General features: G+C 41.3%; 1 protein-coding gene across 2 annotated transcripts in view; it reads left to right on the top strand.

The window, feature by feature from the left end:
• Positions 1–2345: 2345 nt before the first annotated feature.
• apbb2b (amyloid beta (A4) precursor protein-binding, family B, member 2b) overlaps positions 2346–22108 on the top strand; it is a 45874-nt gene continuing 26111 nt past the window's right edge. For both annotated transcript variants that reach the window (XM_018695779.2, XM_018695778.2), the window contains exons 1-4: positions 2346–2478; positions 17564–17659; positions 19107–19173; positions 20154–21233. In XM_018695779.2, coding sequence (XP_018551295.1) covers positions 19155–19173; positions 20154–21233 — 1099 coding nt within the window. In that variant the 5' untranslated portion in view covers positions 2346–2478; positions 17564–17659; positions 19107–19154. The remainder of the gene's footprint in view (positions 2479–17563; positions 17660–19106; positions 19174–20153; positions 21234–22108) is intronic.

The following is a 22108-nucleotide window of genomic DNA, read 5'->3' as shown; positions in this document are numbered from 1 at the left end:
CACCACACACACACACACATATATATATAGAGGGAGAGAGAGAGAGGGAGAGAGAGCATGTGCAAGCAACAGCTTCAGTAGAGAAAAATGTAACCATTATTTTTTAAAGCTACTTTGTCATGAACTTAAGTGACAGACAAGAAGGAATTTTCGCCATTTGATGGCACTACAGATTAAAAGTCAAATCTACAGTAAGTACAATAAGGATTCACTAAAGGTCTACCAATGTCGAATTTCATGTCAGTCTATCAAATTTTATTAAGATATTTCACTCAGTGTTCTGGTGAAAAAAAGGTAACCATGAATATGTCTTTAAGCACAAATTTAAACAGTAATTACTTAATGGTTTTGCACTTTTAAGCCATTAACTACAAATCACACACACAATGCTGCCAATTATTTGTCAAAGCAAAGGCATGACTTACAATTTGTTTAATCATTTTCTTACCTTCCAGGCACCAATTACCCCTCATTTATTTTGTATGCTGTGAAAATCCTTCTGCACAGACTTGAAAGTTGCTCGAAGGTAATCCACTCATCTACTGTAACTCCAGAGAGGCCAGTAAGAGAATATATGCAGTATTAAAGTCTTCTGGCTCTGTGTCTGGATGAGATTCAATGCGGCTCTGTTTGGAGAAGGCAATGCATATCTAAGAAGAAGATTTACCACAGCACAAATTCAACACAAAGCCTCCATCCTCACCCACTGAGACTTGGCTCACAAGTATTAAGTTAAAGAAATTTAAGTTGGTTCCTGGTTCTTCTTTATGCAAAAGAGATACTGATTTACACAATGATTCCTTTAGACCCAATACATTGTTTTCTACTTTTTATCATGGCTGAGATTTCACAGCAAATCCCACTGAATTAAATTCCCCTGAACAATAGATGTGCTTGTTTTAGACTAAATACTCCTCTAGTTGTCCCTTGTCAGTAAATTTCAATAACTGCAATACTGATTACTGCCAAGTCCTGCGATGTGCCGTGGCTTTGTGTTGTTCAGCTGCTGTTATAGGGACACTGGAGAAATCAGATATAAATGTTGTTTTATTGCCCATAAATGTCTTACAGTACAGCAAGGCAGTACGTCAGCTTGATCCTTACGTTATTATTATTATTAGGGTGATTGTTATCTGATAGCAGCACTTTGGGTTTTAAGTGAGCGGTAATGACATTAATATAATGATATTTTTAAAGAAATGTCAATCTGCTATGTGATTACTTTGATTGTTACTGACATTTCAAATAATTGAGTCATTTTGAATCTTATTTTGTTAAAGGGATTTACTCCTCATGCATTGTTCATAATATTTCGTATTATTTTCACATATTATGCTTGAATATTGCTATACATAAATAATACAACTTTAACTGTGTGTATATCTTTCAAATATAAAAATATACACAGTATATCGTATCACTTGATCGATGTGGAATGTCAGGAGAAAGCACTGCTGATTTTGCAAATATACATGCTGATCTGGGGAAAGTATTACTTATTGAATTTTTATCTAGCTATTTATAGGCTCTATATTTTTTTCTATCCATTCAAGATTCAAGATCATGATGTCTTTATTTGTCATTTTTATGCTCTACATAAAAACCAAATAGTGTTTCATACATGCCACCAGTTGATAAGCACTCTTCAGTGCAATATATAAATATAAATAAAAGCAATAAATCAAATAAGTAAGAGCAATAATAAATAAGATTAAACTGTGAGGCTAAAAGAGAATAATTATTCATATATTAATATTCATCTGTAATCTTTCTTCTATAATTGGCCTGCATTGGGAATAATAATATTTTCTATCTCTGCCCAAATTTTTGCATATGCCAGAATTAGTTTTTATTCTTTTTCTTTTAAAATTCCTGTAGTAAAAAGTAACAGTACATTAACATTTAAAGAAATCATTTTATTATTTATTTTATTATTATACTCATTTTATGATTCTCTGCTTGCAGCAAGGGTTTTAGTTACTTCTTTTCACTCAAAATCAGTGTGCACTTTGCCCAGAGCTGGCTAAACATTTGCATAAAACAGTATTTTCATTATCATCATCATCATCATCATCATCATCATCGAGACTCTGCTTATGAAAAAAAAAGTATAGGAAAAAGAGAGAAGTGTAGACAACTTCCAAGTTTGTATATGCATATACATAAAACCTTATTAAAGCAGTCGGTCCTAGCACTACTACAGGATAAAGTAATGACATAAGGCTGCCCTCTCTATAGTATCCAGTAGTATGTGGTAAAGGGAGCTAAATTAAAAAAAAAAAAAAAAAAAAAAAAAAAAAAAAAAAAATCACATCGCGTTTGCTTCCGGAGCAGCGTCCCCCGGTTCCCCCTGTCGGAGAACAGCGGCATCTGGGAGGGAGGGGAAAAGAAACAAGCCGAGAGAACACGGAGGGGAGGAGAGAGGGAAAAAAGACAGGAGCGCAGCAGCGACGAGGACGTGAACACACTGGAGAGGAGGTGAGTGATGTGGTATGCCGAGAATTTTCTCTAGAAAATAGGGGAGTTGTGTCCATCTGTGTGTCCCTTTCGCTTTTAAAATGACTGGAAACGTGAGTAACTTTCCATATTCTTCTTCTTGGCGACGCATTGGTTTTTGGCATCTGCGGGGCCCGCTGTGTTGCAAACAAGTCTTTAAGGTGGGGGGGAGAGGAGACAGGGAGGCTGCAGCAGCAGCGGCGGCGGCGGCGGCAGATGGTGGTGGTGGTGGCTGGGGGCATTTACAAGACCCAGCGTGTGTTTCTTTTGAGTTTATTGTCGGATTTTTGTCATGTCTGCGATGGCCGGTGAATGAGTTCTCACGTAGTATCAGGGAATGCAACGGTCGCTCGTGACAACAGTCGTTATGGGGGAACGTTCGAAGTCGCGAGCAGCCAGCCGTTGACCACCACCTTTCCTTTAAGGTTAGCTAACTTCAACACGACTGCTGTGTTGTTAAGGGATTTAAAGGGGGAAACCGCTTTAAAATGGACGCAAAGTAACATTTCTGAAACCTCACGACTCTTAAACTTGAGCTGTCATCATTGTAGAGATTGGGCCTATCAGCAAGTTAAGTGGTAAACTGACCAGCAGTCAGCCATTCATGAAAAGTTAACCAACCACCAGAAGCCAAAAAAAACTTTGCACACTATAATTAATCAGTGTGCTAATTCAACCGCTAATTCAACTCATAATACCTAAATTTCTACAAAGCTAAGTTGAGATTAACCTTTCACTCCACCTCCACCAGTGAGCTGAAGTTTAGTTGTGCTGTATCTGGCCATTCTTCAGTATAAATTTGAGCTCAGTAGGCTCAAAAACACCGGTTATTCTCATGATATACTAATCTGTTGATTATTTGTGACAGACAGTAATTAAATAGTCAAAGGAGCATCCTTAAATTGGTTGTTTTGCCTGACTAACACTTCAAAGTCCAAAGATATTCACTTTACAACAGGGGAAAACTACAAATTCTCAAATTTGTGAGGCTACAGCAATTGAATGTTTGGTTCTTTTTGCTTGATATATGACTTAAATGATTAATTGTATATTTAAAAAATCTATCATATATCTATCTATCTATCATATCTGTCTGCTTGACCAACTGACTAAATGTTTCTTCACCAGAAGCCCTACAGGTCACTTTAACCTGTCCTTTATCCAGAGATGCTCCAGCTCCTGACTCATGGCTGTGTCCTCTGTCTTGTCCTTACCTCTGTTGTTGAGCTGCAGTTTAAGTAATAAAGAGGCTCATTGTGAAACAAACAAGCATAAAGGAGGGTATTCTCTTGACTTGTGCGCATTACATGCAATAGTCAGGGGGCTATAGGGCATGCAGGCCTCCTCCCCCTGGCATAGTGGTGCATGGTGCTGACTGGACGCTGCTAGCTAATCATTTCCAGCTGTGCTCTGGTAGTTTTTTCCAGGAGCATGAGATAATTCTGCTTGTTTTATGCAAACATGGAGCCACTTAATTGCTTGTTTATGTTTTGTGATGCAAAGAATCTAGAGAGTGATGTGAATAAATTTCCTGTTTAATTGGCTTGGGGGCAGGGAGGGCACAGAAAGGGCTCAGACATGTTTTGTTTATGCATAAAGACGTAGAGAAAGAATTATTGTTGACTTTTCCTTTTTGAAAACCATTGATCAAGGACTGTATTTGCTGTTGTGTTATAAGAATGTAAGACCTTGTGAAACAGTTCACATAGTATACTGTATGTGTTTCTGTGGAGGCAGAAGTTGTTGACAATAACATGAATTACCAGTGGACCTGCTTTCTGTTTTTGGACTGCACCACTGAGGTTTCTCGCCCTCCCTGTCTCCCTACCTCTCTCTCTCTCTCTCTCTCTTCCAGTGACGCTGGCTCTCATAGCATTTGTTTTGCATCACATTTGCACCCTATGCCTCCTTGTGTGTTCATTCAGGAGGTGTGTTCATAAAGCACACTCATCAAAAAGCATAAACAATAATATTTTCAATCTGAAAACCCTTTATGGTACTATTTAGTGTATATACTTGTATAGTAAACACCCAGTACTCGATATTTTAGGCTGTGGTTGTGGTGGTTTTATACGGTTTGTGCTGCAGTGTTGGTTTGGTGACTTAATTAGTGCAAGCTGCAAAAATGAATGTGTCACTGACTGTACCACCATAGTAGAAATGGTGCACTGTCATCCTCTCTCGCACTCTCCGTCACTGCCTGCCTGCCTTCCCTACCTCACCTCCCTCCCTCCCTATCCTCCCTGCCTCCTTTGCCCCTGCTGGCTTGCTTGCTCTTCGTCCAGACCTGGACCAGGTCTGCAGTATGTGCAGGAACATGATGTCATTGCTAATTGCTTAGGGCTCTTGGGCTGTTAAGTTGGTTTATATTCTGCCCCTCTCCCCTCCTTTTTCTGCTCCCTCTTTTCACCCCCCAGTTCCACTGTAGCATTTCTATACAACATCAGGAGTTGCTGAGTGTGGAAAAAATGACTTGGACATTTATGGGCTGAGTTTTGGGCCAAGCACTGCAGACGGTTCCTGTGTGCTTGTGCACTGCGTGTTTGTTTAGCTTTTTTTGGTGTTATGAAAGTTTCTCACTTTCAAGATGGCCCCTTTTTCTGCTCAGGTACCTTCTACCACCAAGATAAAGGAGACACACACATGCACAGACATGGACAAAAATAGCAATTCAGTAACGCAAGCTGTCACCTTGTGAAGCTGTGAGCATGTCAGACGCCCAAAAATACGATATCTTAGCTAGCCCCAGAGTGCTCTGCAGATTAGATATAATTATGTTGGCCAGACTATAAATGGTGTGTGTATGTGTGTGTGTGTCTGTGTGTGTCTGTGTGTGCTTGCCTTGCAGCACCAACCTGTTAGTCTGTGTGTGGTCGAGGTCACGCACAACAGCTGACGCGAAAAAGGATGGCGGCGGTGAAAGTATGGTGTGTGTGTGTGTGTGTGTGTTAGCAATCAGATAAAGAGTGTGGAGATCTGTTATCACACACCCTGCTTCCCCTGTGAAACAATACCACTGGTCCGCCCTTGACCAAATAAGTGTGCGTGTGTGCAGGCATGTGCATATTTGTGTGTGTGTGACCAGATTGGGCAGATGAATGATGAATTAAGGACAGCAGAGAGTAGATTCATTCCAGGCTGTCAAGTTGGCAGGATAACCACACTGCAGTTTGTTTGTGTGTATTTATGTGCTGCTGCTGTACGTGTGTGTTGTCAGTCTTGTCTTTTTTTTTTTCCCTCGCACTCATTCTCTTCACTTTCTCTTTCAGCCCCCTATCGATGCCTCTCAATAGGGTTATTGTGCCCACTGTCAGGCAGGCTGCAGTGTGTTTCTGTGCATTGTTGTTGCAGGGAGCAGACAGCCGTGAGGTGTGTTTGAACAGAGAAGGAGCACAGAGGCCCTGTTCATCCTGTAGGGTGTGAAACTGAATGATAGGGCCTCCCTTTCTCTCTTTCCATCTGTCCCTCTGTCTATCTACCATCGCCTCACTCTTTCTGACAGTTCCTCACCCACATTGTCTCCTTGTTTTTTTTTTCTTTGCATCTTTGTTTTCTTGTCTTTTTGTGTGTGTGTGTGTGTTTGTGTGTGTAATGTGTCAGCTCCTCACTGATCAGCTGTCTACTCGCTGTCAAGTTTGCCTTGTGATTGGATCGTCAGTATTCATGTTATTCTGCCTTCAAATTACCTGTGGAAGCAAGGCGAGGAGGGGCAAGTTCCCCACTTTTAAAAAGGCCAAGATTTATGCTTGTGCTCACACATGTGCACACACTTTCCCGACTCTCTTGTTTATATGTTTCTGTTTCTGATGTTGTCTTTTCCACATGGCTGCACTTTCACATGTTACACCCCCATCACTCCCAGTTTAGCTGCATAAGGGTTTTCTCCCTCTCCCCCTCTTTCCCCCTCTCCGGCTCTCTGACTTTCAAACACACACACACTCATCGTCATACCAGTATGTGATGAAAGAGGCTGTAAAGGCTGAAGCCCCAGGTGCCTCTGTAAATCGGCCCATTACAGCGAGTTCGAGGATTTTTTTTTTGCTGTGCTGTCTCAAAACAGTTATTGACTCGGAGTTGGTAGTCTGTGCTGCACTTTGTCCTCGTTGCAAGGAACACTCAAGTAGATAGACAGATGTTACAAGAAGGATGGAGCACATATTACAAGTGAAATATTTACAGTAATTAAAAAGCAGTCAGTATGTTACACAAAACAAATTCTTGTCAAGGATTATTACCTAACAGGTTGAATGTATCTGCATATATTCCACTGATACAGGACAATAATCACAATTAACTTTGGACTCACTATTTATATTTGGGTTGTGTTACTCTTCTTGCTGCCTTTGGTGTTCCTTTGTAGCCTAAAAAAGACCATGATGCAATTAGATGTTGATGTTAACAACTCCTTCAATTTGCTTTCATTTGTCACAGCTCAGATTTTGACATTGGTGCGTTTAGCTGTTCAGTGGTCAGTTGGACTTTGTAATAACCAACAACTGGATGTCAATTCGATATACGAGTAAAATCAAAACATTTCAGTTAAGAAAATCAATTCCAGTAGGACATATTGGTCATTGACAGTACCCGTGCAGTGCAGTTTGCTTTGCTGCATACATTTTAACTCAGGAACTGTTTATGCTTTCTGCCAGCTCAGCCTTTTCTCACATTTGAATGGCATCACATGTATACACGTTGTTATGTGTGTTAGAAAGGCTCAGAGCGTGTGCATCTTTATGTATTTGTTTTATATGGCAGTTGCATTTTAAATGATTTTTTTTCCATAGATAATGTGATGTGATATGGAGATAGGCATGCACTAGACAGAGTGACTCTCTGATTTCTGGTCATATTTTCAGAGCTGAACTAAACTGATTGGTTGACCAACAGAAATCTATTTTTCAACTACTTTGGTAAGAAGTTGTTTTATTTTTCATGCAAAGATGCCAAATATTCACTTGTCAGGTTCTGAGACAATTTTGTATGTTAAATGAGAGATAGATAAATCAAGAATATTATGTGCTGTATCTGTATGTTCTACCACAGAGTTAACTTTTCCTGCCATGGTAAAACTGACCAGGGTTTTCCCCAGGAAATTGCTGGACAGATGTTGAAGCAATTTCAGTTTAGTTGGCAGATAACAGCCTGAACAATCAACACACTCATGACATGTATAATGTTTTCTGTGTGAAATAGTACTTGTGTTTGTTGTAGCTGAGGTGTTTTTTTTTTCAGGAGACCTAGATCCACCTCCTCTATAAAACCCTGGTGCAAGCCTTGCTTGTTATGGCTTCTGCAGGCCAACAGTTTCCCCCCTCCTTCCCTGTGTTGTAACCTCCACAGGCCCAGAGTCTGTGAACTGTATTAAACACATTCCTGGGTGATGAATGCGCAGGATGACAGGTGACAGGGCTGTTGAATCATGATCGCAGTCATTGTGGTGATTTGGTGATTTCCTGACCAGATAAGTTTCCTTGCGTTTACATCACATCCTGTGGTGGCGGGTAATAATAAGTTAACATCTGCTGGTAAGGTTGTGAAGCAGTGCCAAACCCTGTCTTCATATTTTTGCCTGTGATTCATAAAACCGCAGTAACACAAGAAAGTTTTATTAGTGTTTTGTAGACTAGAATTGTAATTAATTGAACAGTGTAACTTTGATAAACCACACAAGTGCTGGAATTTGCCTCTTGGCTTTGCACTGACTTGGCAAAAAGAGTGGAGAGAGAGAGAGGCAGTCTCACTCCAAATGGTGGCGATGCGGTGCCGGCCCACCAGCCCCGCAGTCAGCTAACTGTATCATCCCAGTCCAAAACCGATGTCCTGTTGGAGCAGAATGCTCCGCTAACAACAATGATAAACTTCCACTGGTAGGGAGGGGAGAAAGAGGCAGCCCTTGTGCAAGAGGAGGAGATGGCGAGTGAGGGAGGGGATAATTTAAAGTATCGGAGAGGGAGCGATCGTTGCAGTGGTGTCTGTGGTTCCTTTGGCAGAGAGGGGACATTCCTTTTCTGATGAGTCACTCTCTCTCGCTCTGATCGGTTTTCTTTTCCTGACATCTCTTGTTCTTCTGCTGGTACCCCCTTTTTCCCCTCCCTTCTCACTTTCTCAGCGTCTCCTCTTCCTAATCGACACGTTGTTTTTGGCTAATAAAGTCAGTGATATCAATACAGCCCTGTGACATTACCGTGGAATAGCTTGCCACAGGCTTTCTAATGATATGTGAGAGAACAAGGCCATTTTGAACTCACACACACTCACACAGTCTCAGTAAGAGCTGTGTCGTTTGTGTCTAGACTTCCCCCTGTCCTCTCGGATGTCCTGTCACATCTCGGCTATATATAGGATGCACAGTCTCTCTGCTGCTTCTGGATCTGACAGGCCTTTTTGTGTGCATGTGCATATCTGTCCGAGAGAGGGAGAAGGCTTTTTAATATACATGGCTTTGCTTCCGTGTCTGCTGTAAAAAGAAAAGGACAAAAGAGAAGCAGTAATGCTTTGCAGTCAAGCAGAAGAGAAGAGAAGCTCTGAATTGTGTTCAGAGAGCTGTTCTCTGCTGATGAAACAAACTATAGGAGGTTGCAGTATGGATAGCAGCTTTTTTTAGTTATGCAAATGGTGACGGCACAGCTGAGGAAAATGTTAACCAGTCGGTGCTGAAATGAACCAAACAGACGGGTCAAATTCAGGCTAAAATGCTCTGGTATTTAAGAAAAAAATAAACTTTAGCCACTGGACTATTATAGTATTTCTATTCTTGGGAAGGCTTTGCATTGGCTTCCCGCAGAATGACCACTTGTGTTGTTAATAAAGTTAAAATGACAAAAATAAAAGACGGTGAGAGCGGTGAATGTTTAGTTGTGACGTTACAAAGTTATGGAAGTTCTTCTGGTTTGTTTAGGGGCACAGTTTCTGAACATAGGCTGTGCACATTTTTCTATGGATTGACCATTTTGACATAGTTAAATCTCACTTTCTACATCACCACAGAAGATGTTGAACAGTCTTAATGCTGATTTAAAGAGGCTGACAGAGTGAGAGCAACAGCTAGCTCACTAGCAATCAAGTGCAAATGACTGACAGCTGGTCAATGCTGAAGAAGAGTTGGAATCTACTAGTTGAACTTTGGACCGACATCATGTTGTTTCTTCAAAGTCATGTCACTTTAAAAGCTCTGACTTTTCTCCTGTTGGATTCGCAGCTGAAGTCAGTTTTAGCTCAAGCAGCCTAGGTTAATAACAGTTTCATTAGGTGTTGTCAATCACAATATTGTCCAACATCATGTACTAGCAGTTTTTCAGTATTACTATAAGTAAACAGCCACGAAGTGGCATGACTATTGTTAACTATTATTGAGCTAAATTCTTTTTTTTTTTGGTTGTAGAAATGAAAGGTAAACATGAAGAGAACAAGAGTCAATTTTCAGAAAGTTGTTTGCACTAAATAGCCCAGTATTATATATATTTTTAAATTAATATATGTTACTAACTAACTAACTCTCAATTGTACTTCTATCGAGCGTCGTACCTTTGGTTTGACTCAGAGCCTCTTTTTGTTTTGCTCTTTAAAGGCTTTGTTTAAGAGATTGTTGTTAGACTATAACTTCTTCTTGGAATAAAGATTTCACTGAGGAAAACTCACTTTCTTTAGAAGCCTATTTTCTGCCATAGGAATTTTCTGTATAAAATATAATGATTAACTGATAATTAATTGTTAATTTTCCAGATGATCGATCAGGGAAATTTGTTCAAATGCCCATCCCTAGTTCACTCTCAGCTCCAGTGTTCAGTGTTCAAATTACTTTTGAACTAGATGCTTTTGTCCAGTGTGTTTGACTCGTTGACTGTCAGCAGTAGGAGGGACGTTGGGATTATATATATGCTCACTTTTTATTTCTCTGACTGTGTGGAAATCTGATATTTCCTCATTACAGATGATGATCAAAGACACGAAAAAGCGAGTCATGCAGTAGGCTGTTAGAGGAGTTTATAGTGAGCTGGTTCCTCTGCAGGGGTTCTCTGAACAAAGGCAGAGAGTAATATATCTCTCATAACCGTAGGTGAGGTTTCTAAAACAAAAACAGTATTTATAGATAAGAAAGAGCACACAACAAATTGAAATGCAGATGTGGCAGGAAAGAGCTGTGGTCTCATTATGGCGAAGTCATGCTGGCTCTGCTGACCGGCTTTAAGGTCTTGAGCGGGACTTCCCTCCCCTCAGTGTGTTTTGCCTGGTGTCAGTGTGTTCACGGTGTACTCTTTCTCCAACCCCCCTCCTCCCTCTACCTCCCCTCACCCACAGGAAAGAGAGAGGGGTGGTGGTGGGGGGGTGTTACAGCACACTCGCTCCCAAGTTTCCCAAATCCAGGAAATCGTCTCTTTGGCTTCTGTTTCTGATATGTTTCTTTTCCACGTCACAGAATTTCAAAGTCTGTTACAAAGCTCTTTCACTTCTAGCAGTGTTTTGACTATTTTACCTGCTCTGCTTTTTACCCCGTGACGTTCTGTGTCAGAGACTGTTACAGGGAAATAATTAACTTTATATGTACTCTCTGTCATCTGTGGACCCATTATCATTCAAGTACTGCCTTTGTTGTAGCGAATGGTACATGTACACACATGCTCTCACAAGTGGTCATCATTCATCTTTACTCCCAGGTGTGTATCTGTGTTTTGTCTCCTCCTTTTGTTGACCAATTAGAGTTTTTTTTTTACCCCCCAGTTGCCTGGACCCCCCCCCCCCAAAAAAAGAGACATGCCTGAGATTCTTTGGCACACCCTGAAAATTCCTCACTCCTTTCTTTTGTGGTCATTTCCCTCTCTTGCTTCGCCGTCCACGGAAACCACGCCAGCAGGAAAATGATACCTTCAGCTGTATGTATGTATACAGTACATTGAGACGTTCATAAATTTGCACACAAACAGGGAGACTCGGTTAGTCTTTAAACTACACAAGTGGAATTATAGTGGAGCTATTTCTGTCTGTCCTTCACACTCACTATACACTGCTGCTGCAAGGACGATGTATGGCCATGGGAGCTCGTTCAAACCACAGAGCTCTCTCTAGCCTGTGTGTTTGTTTGTCTGTACACAAGATTGTTTGTTTTGGCTGCAGTCTCAGTCAAAGTGTTTCTTTGTCTCTGTTATTTCCCGTTATTGACAATACAAGGATGCACACACACAAACACACACCTCTCCTTGCTCTTCCGCTGTTATTCTGGATGGAACCAGATTTTGTAGATGGCTATTGTTTTCTTCCTTGTTTTCTTGCTTTAGTGGACACACATACACACACGCACACACACACTGAGCAAGGAATCAGGAAAATATAACACCAGACTGGACTAGTCATCGTCGGTCCGTCTGTTAGCTTTGCATATTGGGCTGATTGATGTATTTTTGTGTGTTATTTCACCGACTATAGCCACTTTCATTCATCATGGATTTGCTTGTAGCAGCAAAATATTTAGCTGTGGTGCACTCTTCATATTAGAGGACTAAAAATAACCTTAATAAACATACCCTATAGAAGAGCAACTGAATGAATGAAGCTCACAGTAGAAAGAAAAAATGGTTGAGCAAATCCAGGCACAAAGTTAGATCAGTAATTTTTGTTAAATAATAATAAGATGGTGATTAATATAATACTGTTATTACTATTACTACTATGATAAAGGCATTTAGAGGTTTATATATAATTATAAGAGCCTAAAATCAATTCTAATTAATAAAGGGAGCAAGTATAGTTCAGCTACATATGCTAGTTTTGGTCGGGAGTCTGTTGGTGGCACACAGCAGACTGTAGAAAAGATAAACAGTGGTTGGAATGTGAAAAGGTATAGAGCAGTGGTATGTCTTTGGTTAGCAGTGTTGCTAACTTCCCAGCCTTGTATATGGTAGAAGTAGTTTGCAGCTAAATGTTAAGGGGCTTGGCCTTCTCTGCAGCCAATGAAAACAAAGCCAAGACAGATCTGGGAAGATTGCCTGGTATTGTGCAGCTGGCTTACACGTTCACGTCCTAATCCAAAAAGTTAGAAAAACACCCCAGTTGCGTTTTTCTGTTCTGCGCGCTTTTTGCTTTGTTGACATGAATCCCTCCATTTTAGGTTTTTTTTTTTCCTCTATGGCCTGGGCCTCTCTAGCTGTGACAGTTTTTGCTTTCTTGTCAGTCTTTTTGGTAACAGATGGGGTTTCTCACGAGCAGGGTGGGTGGGTGTGTTGAGGAGGCTGTAAATCAGGGTTGTAGAGAGAAACGGGTGGGTTTATGAGAGTTTACAGACCTTCTTCACTTTTAATGAGATAAAAGACAGCAATTCTCCCCTAGACAAAGGGGGTAAGAGGGAGAGAGGAAGGGGGCTGCGGGGCTGGAAGATGAATGTAGTGTAAGCTAGGAGAGGAAATTGGCAAGAAAATGGGATAAAGGAAAGAGGTGAAAGTCAAGTGGGATTAGCAGAAGAACTGGAATGGCGAGAAACCTTGAGAGGGAAGGGCAGGAAGGAGGGATGAGAGAGGCCTATCAAACTATTGGCAGGCGTCCACCTGGCATACGAATTTAAAAGCAATCTGTCTCGGGGCTCGCTCAGTCCAGAGGTCCGGTGTGTATGCCGGCGGTTACACACAGCACACGTTAGAAAGAAACTGGACTAGTTTGCAGCTGCTTCCTTCATTCCTTCTGGAGCAAGCCCCACCCCAACATGCCTACAACACTTGTGCACACGCACTAACAACACACACTCGGTGTGTTGGCCAGTGGGTCAGACGTCAGAGGTCAGCATCATGCTGTGACACATCCTAGATCTTATTACTTACCCTCTCCAGTGTGTGTTTTCTCTTGAACATTGTGGGTCTGCCTGTCTGTCTGAGTTAAGTGTTTACAAGAAAGTCCATGTGTAGGCTTCACCCTCATATTTACTATTCATGTGTGTGTTTGTTAACGAGTGGGGCCCTGTAATTATGTCCAGACCCCCTTGTCCAACTGCAGGGAGCCCTTCATGGGCGCTGAGGCCCGACCCATACCAGCCACCACTATCACTATCCTGGCAATTTGAAGCCATATCCAGATGTAGTTGGGTTTGAAAGTTACAGTTTTAGTTCATACTTGCTTTGCTTTAGCTCCACCCAAGTTGTGGAGACTTTACATTTTGCATTCTACATCTGTCTGTAGGCGAAAGAAATGATATGGCAGATACAGTGCAGTCTGTAGTTAGTGTTTGCATGGTGACACTTCTTTGTTGTTTTGGCTCCGCTCCAGTGCACTGAGCCTGCAATGAAACAATCACTATGAGGTTAAAGTGGTAACTTTCAAAGGGAACTCCACTGGTTTTACACATCAGAATCTGAGACCCTGTGGCCTCATATATGGACATTACATTTTGCATTTTCTGCACTTTATACTTGATTTCACTAAACTTAGACCTGTTGTCCTCTATACTTATTCATGCAGTCTAGTGTAAAGAAAATCACAATGTGCTCAACAGCGTAAAAACAAGATGTGACAATCAAGATAAAAGTATAACAGGAAACAAAACCTGATCAAATTTTATGGTTGTTTTTAATGCTCAATAACGTTTGTTGCTTGATATGGCAACAGGACATTACCATTCATATTTGTTTTTTCAGCTTTCTGGATACTTATTCATCATTTCAGTGAGAGACAAACCAGTGAGTGCTGCTGTTTGTAGCCTGTTTGTAGCCCTAAATGTTGACTGGACATTCCTAGTTTGGTATATAGAGTGAGAAAAAAACACATAGTACACTGATGACTTAGTTCTGTTATACAGTAAAATAAACCCATTGTCTCCATATGCCCACTGTGTTTTCAAAAACTACTTCCTGCTCAAAGAAGTGGTTTAGTTTTTATGCTAATCAGGTCCTACTGATCCCAGAAAGCTAGGAGAAATTAAAAGTGCAAACAAAATCAACGCTCAGGTCTGAGGAGGTTTAGAAGGAGCTGTGTTAAATCCAATGAACTGAAAAAGTGAAAATAATCTGCTGGTGTGGAGATAGACGTGATCTTAGCCTGATGGTAATCTCTGGCTAGCGGCTCGAGGCTAGCTTGTGATCAGATTGCAGTGTGGGTGTCAAGGAACCTGTAAAGCCAGGTCAACACCAGCTTATGGGGAATGATTCATACTTTTTTACTGTAGACACCCCTCCATACAAATACTTTCATACACACACATCTTCCCTGGTATGTAGACTTGTTGCAGCAGGAACCAAGCATGCCTTGTAATTTTAATGTCAGAATGCAACATTTTTTTTTATTGCCCATTTTATGATTCACTTTTATTCATCATCCTCCTCTCCTTGTCTCTGTCCTTGGCAGCTTTAATACTTGATCTCTGTGGGTTTTTAAACCCATTAGAGAGGATATTACAGTACGTACAGCTGGTCTGAGGTCAAAATTATACAGCTGCACCTCAGATGGTTTACTTTTTTTTTAACAACAGTTTAACACACCTAGTGTTGTCTCTTCAGACAAACCAGATGTTGTTGATCTGCTGTTATGTCAGTAAACACAATTGGTTGGTTCACTGTAATGTTGCAGATCAGATGTTGTTAACCAGCAGGAGTCAAGTATTTGTAGTATTTCAGTATTTATAGAAGTATTCATAACTGTGAGTTACATAAACCTTTGTAAAAAGGTTTAAGGTTTGTGAAGGTTGTGTAATTCTGGAGAATCTCATCATTATTTATTGTATCTTATGTGCATTTTTGGAAGCCAAGGGCTACAAAAAAATGATGTCTTAAAGCTCCTGCCCTGATATTGACTTTAAGTGGCTCATATTGTGCTGCAGTTGCTCAGTTTAGTTATGAAATGATGTGACAGATTGATCAGCTTGTTCCACTTTGTGATTAAGCAGGAAAAATGCCAAAAATATAGAGCTAGGCTAATTACATAGTAACAACAGTCTCCATCAGTCTCTCCCTCTGACAGTCAAAAAAACAACAGCTCACACAAAGTACGACAGTGAACGCGATAGATTAAACACTAAAATTTGTTCTCTCTGTGCAGAAGGAGCTATCCACTGACTACAACTCATCTCTCAATCCGTTCTTCTTCCTTTTTCATAAACACCACAACACACATCAGAGCTGCTGCAAACTGTGTGGCCTCCATGCATATTCAGAATAATGGGGAAAGCTGCAATTTGCAAATTGCAATTTTTCTGACGGGTGTTGCGTTTTGATTTGTGATATAAGTCAAGCTTCAGTTCAGTATTCACTATATACATGTAAAACAAGTGGTGGAGCATTACCATGTAGGACATGCAAATGACTGAGATAGAGGTTTGTGTACTTGTGTAGCAGTAGCACTGCATTTGCTTGCCTTCTTTGCAGTAACTTACCATTCGTCATACTGCTCAGAAATACTGCTAAAAAATCAAGGTGCCACTCCTCCTTGGCACTAAATCCTCGACCACCAGTGTTTTTGCTTCTGCAGCAGCCATTTTCCACATCATGAGCTTCCTTACTTGTGTTTTCTGTTAGTGGCCATAGACACAGTTGGTTTGATTTTGCTCACACAGGGAAAATGGTGTGACATGATTAAAGCTGCCTTCCATTTACATTAGAAGTTGAGGTCGGAATTGGAAGTGATGTCAACTCGGAGTTAATGGTATTTCAGTTGACAAGTCGGAAAAACGTGGACACACTAACTCTTCCCAAAACGTTACGCTAAGCATTGACTGTGAATCAATATAAATGTATCTGTGAATCAATATAAATGTATCTCGGACTATCCATTGTTAGCGATACCAGTTAAAAACAACGCTCTATGCTGTATTTTGCACATACAAACATGTCCACAGATAAAAACTGAACAGTACTCTGTGTATGACTGACTTAATGTGAAACAAATAAGACAGAACTACTATAAACAGTAAAATTAGCAGAGTGTTGACTACTATTGATACGAGTAGCAGCCATCTTGAATTCTTATCTTGGGGTTGGTGGGGTTTCTCTGACTTTCCGAGTTGGAAATCCGACTTCAGTGGGCATTCCAGTTGAACACACCATAACCACTGGGTCTGACTCAGGAGTTGTAAAAATAATCACAGCCTTTGCAGTTTGCCAATTGCATCAGTTCAAATCGCAATTTTGGTTAAAATTCAATAAACCGTTCAGCCCTAGTATGTTGTTGTTTAAGACTGAAAAAGGAACTAAATATGTTTTAGGCTTAAGATGGAGGTAGTAGAAGAAAAGCAGACGGAGAGAAGAAGAGCAAGTTGAGGATTTCTGCTCATTCTGCCGTGAACAGATGAGAAGAACTGCTGTAAATGAATTAAAACAACACACTGATCAGCCAGTTTCATCTGGGCCAATAACTTTGTAAACCCCACTGGCTGTTATAGCCATTTGAGCATTTGCCTGATTCCCAAACCCAGATGATGTCAGAGTGTTTTCACTTGATCCCTGCAGCTGATACTTGTAATGTGATTGATTGCGTATTTAAATGAGGTTTGAATTAACTCTTTGCAAGGGCCACTGTCAGCTGTTAGTTGAGCTCCAAGATCCATGTGACAGGATGGCCTTTCTTTCATTTCCTACAATTTTATTCCCCCAAAATCATTCCAGGTGCTTTTCCAGCCGCTCATCCAGGGATAAGTGAGGATTTTATGGTCCAATCTAACTATGCTTATTATGTTTCTCTCCACTTCTCATAGAGGTTGTGTGTTGATGAGAACTGTCCACAAGTGTTGACTGCATTATGCAGTAATGTGTGTGTGTGTGTGTGTGTGTGTGTGTGTGTGTTGGAAAGCAGGGTAGGGGGAGTTTACAAGTCTCCTGTGGCATTAAGTTTATGATGGTTCCAGTCAGTGAAGCGTTGGCAAGACTGCACCAAAGAAAGAAATATGAGCTCTATACAAAATGAGCCTTATATTCACACACACACACACACACACACACACACCCACACCATGTGTATTAATGTTTGATCAAGGTTGTGAATAATTGATGTGTCTTTATTATTTGTCCCTCTGGTGTCCTGCAGTCCTCTTTGTCTCTCAGTTCGCCCCTCCCTCATCCTCCATCTCATTAATCCTACTTTATGTTTGTCTCTCCCTCAGGACGCTGCTGCTTCAGTGATTGGATGAAGACAGAACCACTGACTACCAGTATGGACGCGCTCCATCCTGGAGTTTCCCACAATCCTTAGTTCTCTGGTAAGTAGTAACTGTAAAAGGGCTTCTTTCAAGTCGGTATGTTTTTAACATTATAAATAGACTCTTGTTAACCCTCCAAGCTTTTCAAAGTTGTTGTTCTCGCTGTCATAATTGAAAATATAGGCCTGGTTCTGTTTCAACTATTTACAAGCATTGTTGTATGAGATGGTACTCTGACATGGTAAATGAATGGTATTTAGATAAATTTAGAGCATGCTAGGATACACTCGGCTAATCCCAGTGAATATAATGTGAAAACACTTCCTGTAAATGTTTCACAGTCAGAGCCGTTATAAATTCTGTTTTACTTTGAGGCAACTAAGGCAGAGATTTACCTGCAAATAAAACTAAATTGGACCACTTAAGCCAAATTGAAACCTTATTATTGTTTGGGTGAGCTTAAAACTTAAACTTAGATATGTATAGACATAAAACCATATCAGGGTTTTCCACAAGTGCATTGTTAAACAATTTATATAACTCATTGCTGAATTATCCTCAGAGGTCTCCTCCTCTCCAGAACAAACAGACCAGGTAATTAAAACTAGGAAAAACACTGAATAAAGTGTTTTCATGGTAGAGATCAGTGTTTTTCCAGCACTTTTGGTAGTTACAGGATGTCAGTATGCAGTCTGTTAGCTAAACTGCTGCTAACGTTAGCTCAGCTTGTTTTTAGGTTAGGATTCCTTCAGTGTTCATCATTCAGGAGGTTTTTATCAGGAGCCACAGAGGATATCCTCCTCTCCAAAACAAATGGACCATGTTGGGTAAATGGGTAAAAATACTGAATAAAACAGTTTGATGTTAAAAATTTTAGTGATGCTCTTGGGTGGACACTGGATGTAGAGAGGGGCTGTTTGCTCATCTTGTTTCTCTGATTACTTAAGATCCAGATGTCCAGTGACAAAAATCACTTATCCTGTTCAAGATTATAGTAAAAACATTAAGAAAAGTGACAGTGGTGTACCTTAAAATAGTGAGAAAGTAGTTATGTTAAAACCTACATATCCAGGTAAGCAGCACGTTTATGTGTGCCAGGGTCTCTCTACCTGTCAGGCACCACCTTAGCTTCATTGTGAAACAGCGATAACACCATAGAGGAAGTGTTACATCTGTTTACATCTTGATCTCCATCAGCTCTATTCATTCAGCTGTTCAGAAATGATCTGCAAGTCCACTTTTTGTCTGTTTCTGAGGACCCTGCCACATTTCCCTATTGTAGAGTCCTCTGTAGAGTGCATTCAGTGGGATTCAGAGTCTGTTCTATAATATTTATCTCTATGGTATTTGGAGTCCTCTCGCTGCCTCACAGTATTTTGTCGTCTCCATAGAAACCAGCTGTAGTTGGGTTCCACATGGATGAATGTGGTCTCCAAGGGCAACCCAAGAAGTACTCAGGATTCTTTGCATTTTTCTTCTGATCATTCTTTTACTTTTTTGTGTTCAGATCTGCAGCTGAGTCTACTGAACCCCGAACCGTGACCAGCGCCGGTCTATGACTGACCTCCTGTCAGGTACCCATGCTTCCATACATGCTGTGCTCATGCTCAGCGTTTAGTTGAAAGAACAGGTTCTGTGCTCACACCTCTTTGTACTTTTCAAGTCCCTTCGGCTATTAGTTTTGGAAGTGTGCAATCCACAGAAATCTCTCTCCAGAATGTAAACCATAAGCCTGGCAGTACTCTAGACATTTGTTATCATGAACAAATCCCGTAAAAAGCAGAGAATCAGCCGTGTGTTAGACCCTCTCTAAATACATTCAAGTTTCCTCTCCGTGTCTGCAGCTTTCCTAAAGCAGCTGGACACTGCAGTTTTTAGAAAATGTTACTCAAACAGGAGTAAACAGTGCACAATTGTTTTTCAGATATAGATTTGGTGCTTTAAGAAGTATTTATGGCACCAGAACAGTGTGTGAATACAGTTATACAGAAATGTCTCACCTGGTGCAGCTTTGTTTTTATTGTACAGAAGAACACTGCTATGTATCTGTGTAACAGGCTTTGGCTACACGGGTAATACTTCTTTATATTAGCTAACACTACTACTTTTACTTCTAGAGATTGTATTTAGGCTTAAAAAATTATGACAGTAGTGTTCATCTGTTAAGATTGCCTGATGAACTAAATCTGTAAGAATCACAAGCTTTTCTTAGTCACAGTTTATTTTCTGCAATAACCAAAAAAAAAAAAAAAATAGCATTGTTTTTTTGTCGAGGGAACCATGGTGTTGCTAACTTCTGGGGTTGGCCTACAAAAATACATCATCCCTGCACCATTCTATTATAGCATTTTCTTTCTACTCAAGTTTAAATTATTAGTAACCATTGTTTATTTTGCATGCCTAGACATATTTCTTTCCTTAGGCAGCACCTTTCTTTTACATTATATCTAATGCAAGTAGCAGTAGTATATAAGCAATGGACATCCTCTCTGAAAGCTAACACCTGTCAATTTGAATTTATCCACCTCCTGCTCCCCCTCTCTTCCTCCTTCAGGTGATCTGACTTGTGCCACGATGATGTCAGTAGATGTGACCAATCGTAACGGCCCCGCTGCCACACCTCCCACCTCACTCAGTCTCCGCTCCTCACACAATCAGCTACTCAGCAGCGATGTCATCAAACAGGGCTCCGCCACGCCTCCCAAGTGTCGCAAAAAGTATGCACTCACCAGTATCCAGGCCGCCATGGGCCTCGGAGAAGCAGTGCCATCTTCTCCGTCGCCGTCATCATCCCCATCGCAGTCCTCAACCCCCAACAATCCCAAACTAGCCAAGAACGGGGTCAACCAGCTCCGTAAAGCCGGTCAGGACCACAACAAAAACACAACCGGGCCTGATCAGATAGATCTAGAGTGTAACTCAGAGACTATAGCGGATGACCTCAATGTCAACACGGCAGAGGAACAAGAAAGTCACACTCTGACCAATAACGACCGAGAGGATGATGTCATTAAGTTAGATGTCGAGCCAATCAACACCGACGCAGAGCCCGAGCAGAACACAGAATCAGACGCAGACTGTAACATTAACACGACTGTGGAGCTCAAACTGAACGGCAACACGACTGATCTGGGCTTTGATTTGAACATCAAGGCGGAGGAGAGCGACGACATCAGCATCCTGTCTGAAAAGGAAATGATGTCAAAGATGAAGATCAAAGAAGACGGAGACGAGGTGGCGGTGGAGGAGGAGGACGAGGAGCAGGAGGATGAGGAGAAAAAGCCTCTGCTGATGAAAACGAGCCAGTCTCCCGTGAAGAGCCGCAAAGTTTCCACAGGCCTGGAGCTCATCTCCGACCTCCACTCCAACATCAAGCTCATCAAATCGGGCAAGGACTCTCCGGTGCCTCCCCCTCCCTCCCCGCCACGGCAAGCTAGCCCGGAGGACACCCCCTTGCTCTCTGTGGCTTCCTGCTCCTCCTCTTCCTCCTCCTCCTCTCCAGAGACGAAGAAGGACAGGAGGACCGGCGCAAAGACAGACTGTGCTTTGAACCGCATCCAGAATCTGAACCCCAGTGACGAGGAGTTGAGTTGGACCACCCTGTCCCAGGAGAGCAACTCCCCAGAGGAGACAGGTACACAAACACATGCTGCAAATAGCTCACAGCCATTCTCACTCACTGATATTCACCATAGTTTTCATGTGAGAGTGTCCCAGCTCCTCCAGCGTGTGTGTTTTTTAAATTCTCCTGTGTGCTGTGCAGCGGTTTTACTGTCCTCTCTGCTGATGACATGTTTCCATTTAGGGTGAACCCAGTGAGCATGCATGTGCGTGCATGTACGAGCTGCACTCAGACTTTGCTGGAACAGAATAACAATCACTCAGGCCTCCAGAAAGTTTTCCCAGAATCCCTCTGGGACAGGAAGTGCCCTTGTAACCTCATGGGGTGGTTAGCAAGCTAGATCAGCTGCGTCCTGTTTCAAAGCTGTGTCCTGTGCCTGTGGACAGGGCTCACAGGCTATTGATGAGTTCATACAAAAATCTGTAGCTGCCATTATTTGATATCTTCACTAGAGCTGATACTCAAGACAGCAGCCATGAAAGCCTCCTATAATCTTCTGTATTGTCACTTTCTACCCTGAGTTTTCATTGTTCTTTTCCTCAGAATATAAACACTGTTACTCTTTAGATAATAGATGTAATGTAGGGAGCAGTTTGAACACAAACATACAGACAAACGGAGGACTGCTGAGCCTTTCCATATGTAACTCCAGCTGTGGTGGCAATGAGAAAAGCTTTAGTTTTTTATCCCACTGTCTGTCAGTGCAACAAGCAGGCTGACAGAGATTCTTCCCCCGTTCTTCCCAGTTTATTGTAATGAGCATGCAATTTCTAAACAGGGCTGCAACCAATAGTTATTTTCATCAGCAGTTTATCTGCAGATTTTTTTTTAATCAATTGATTATTCAGTTGAACTATAACATGTCAGAAAAAAAATGTCCATCACAA

Source organism: Lates calcarifer, linkage group LG5 (assembly GCF_001640805.2).
Source record: "Lates calcarifer isolate ASB-BC8 linkage group LG5, TLL_Latcal_v3, whole genome shotgun sequence".
NCBI lineage: Eukaryota > Metazoa > Chordata > Actinopteri > Centropomidae > Lates > Lates calcarifer.
Note: the sequence above shows the minus strand (reverse complement) of the source record. Positions and strands in the feature narration are given on the sequence as shown.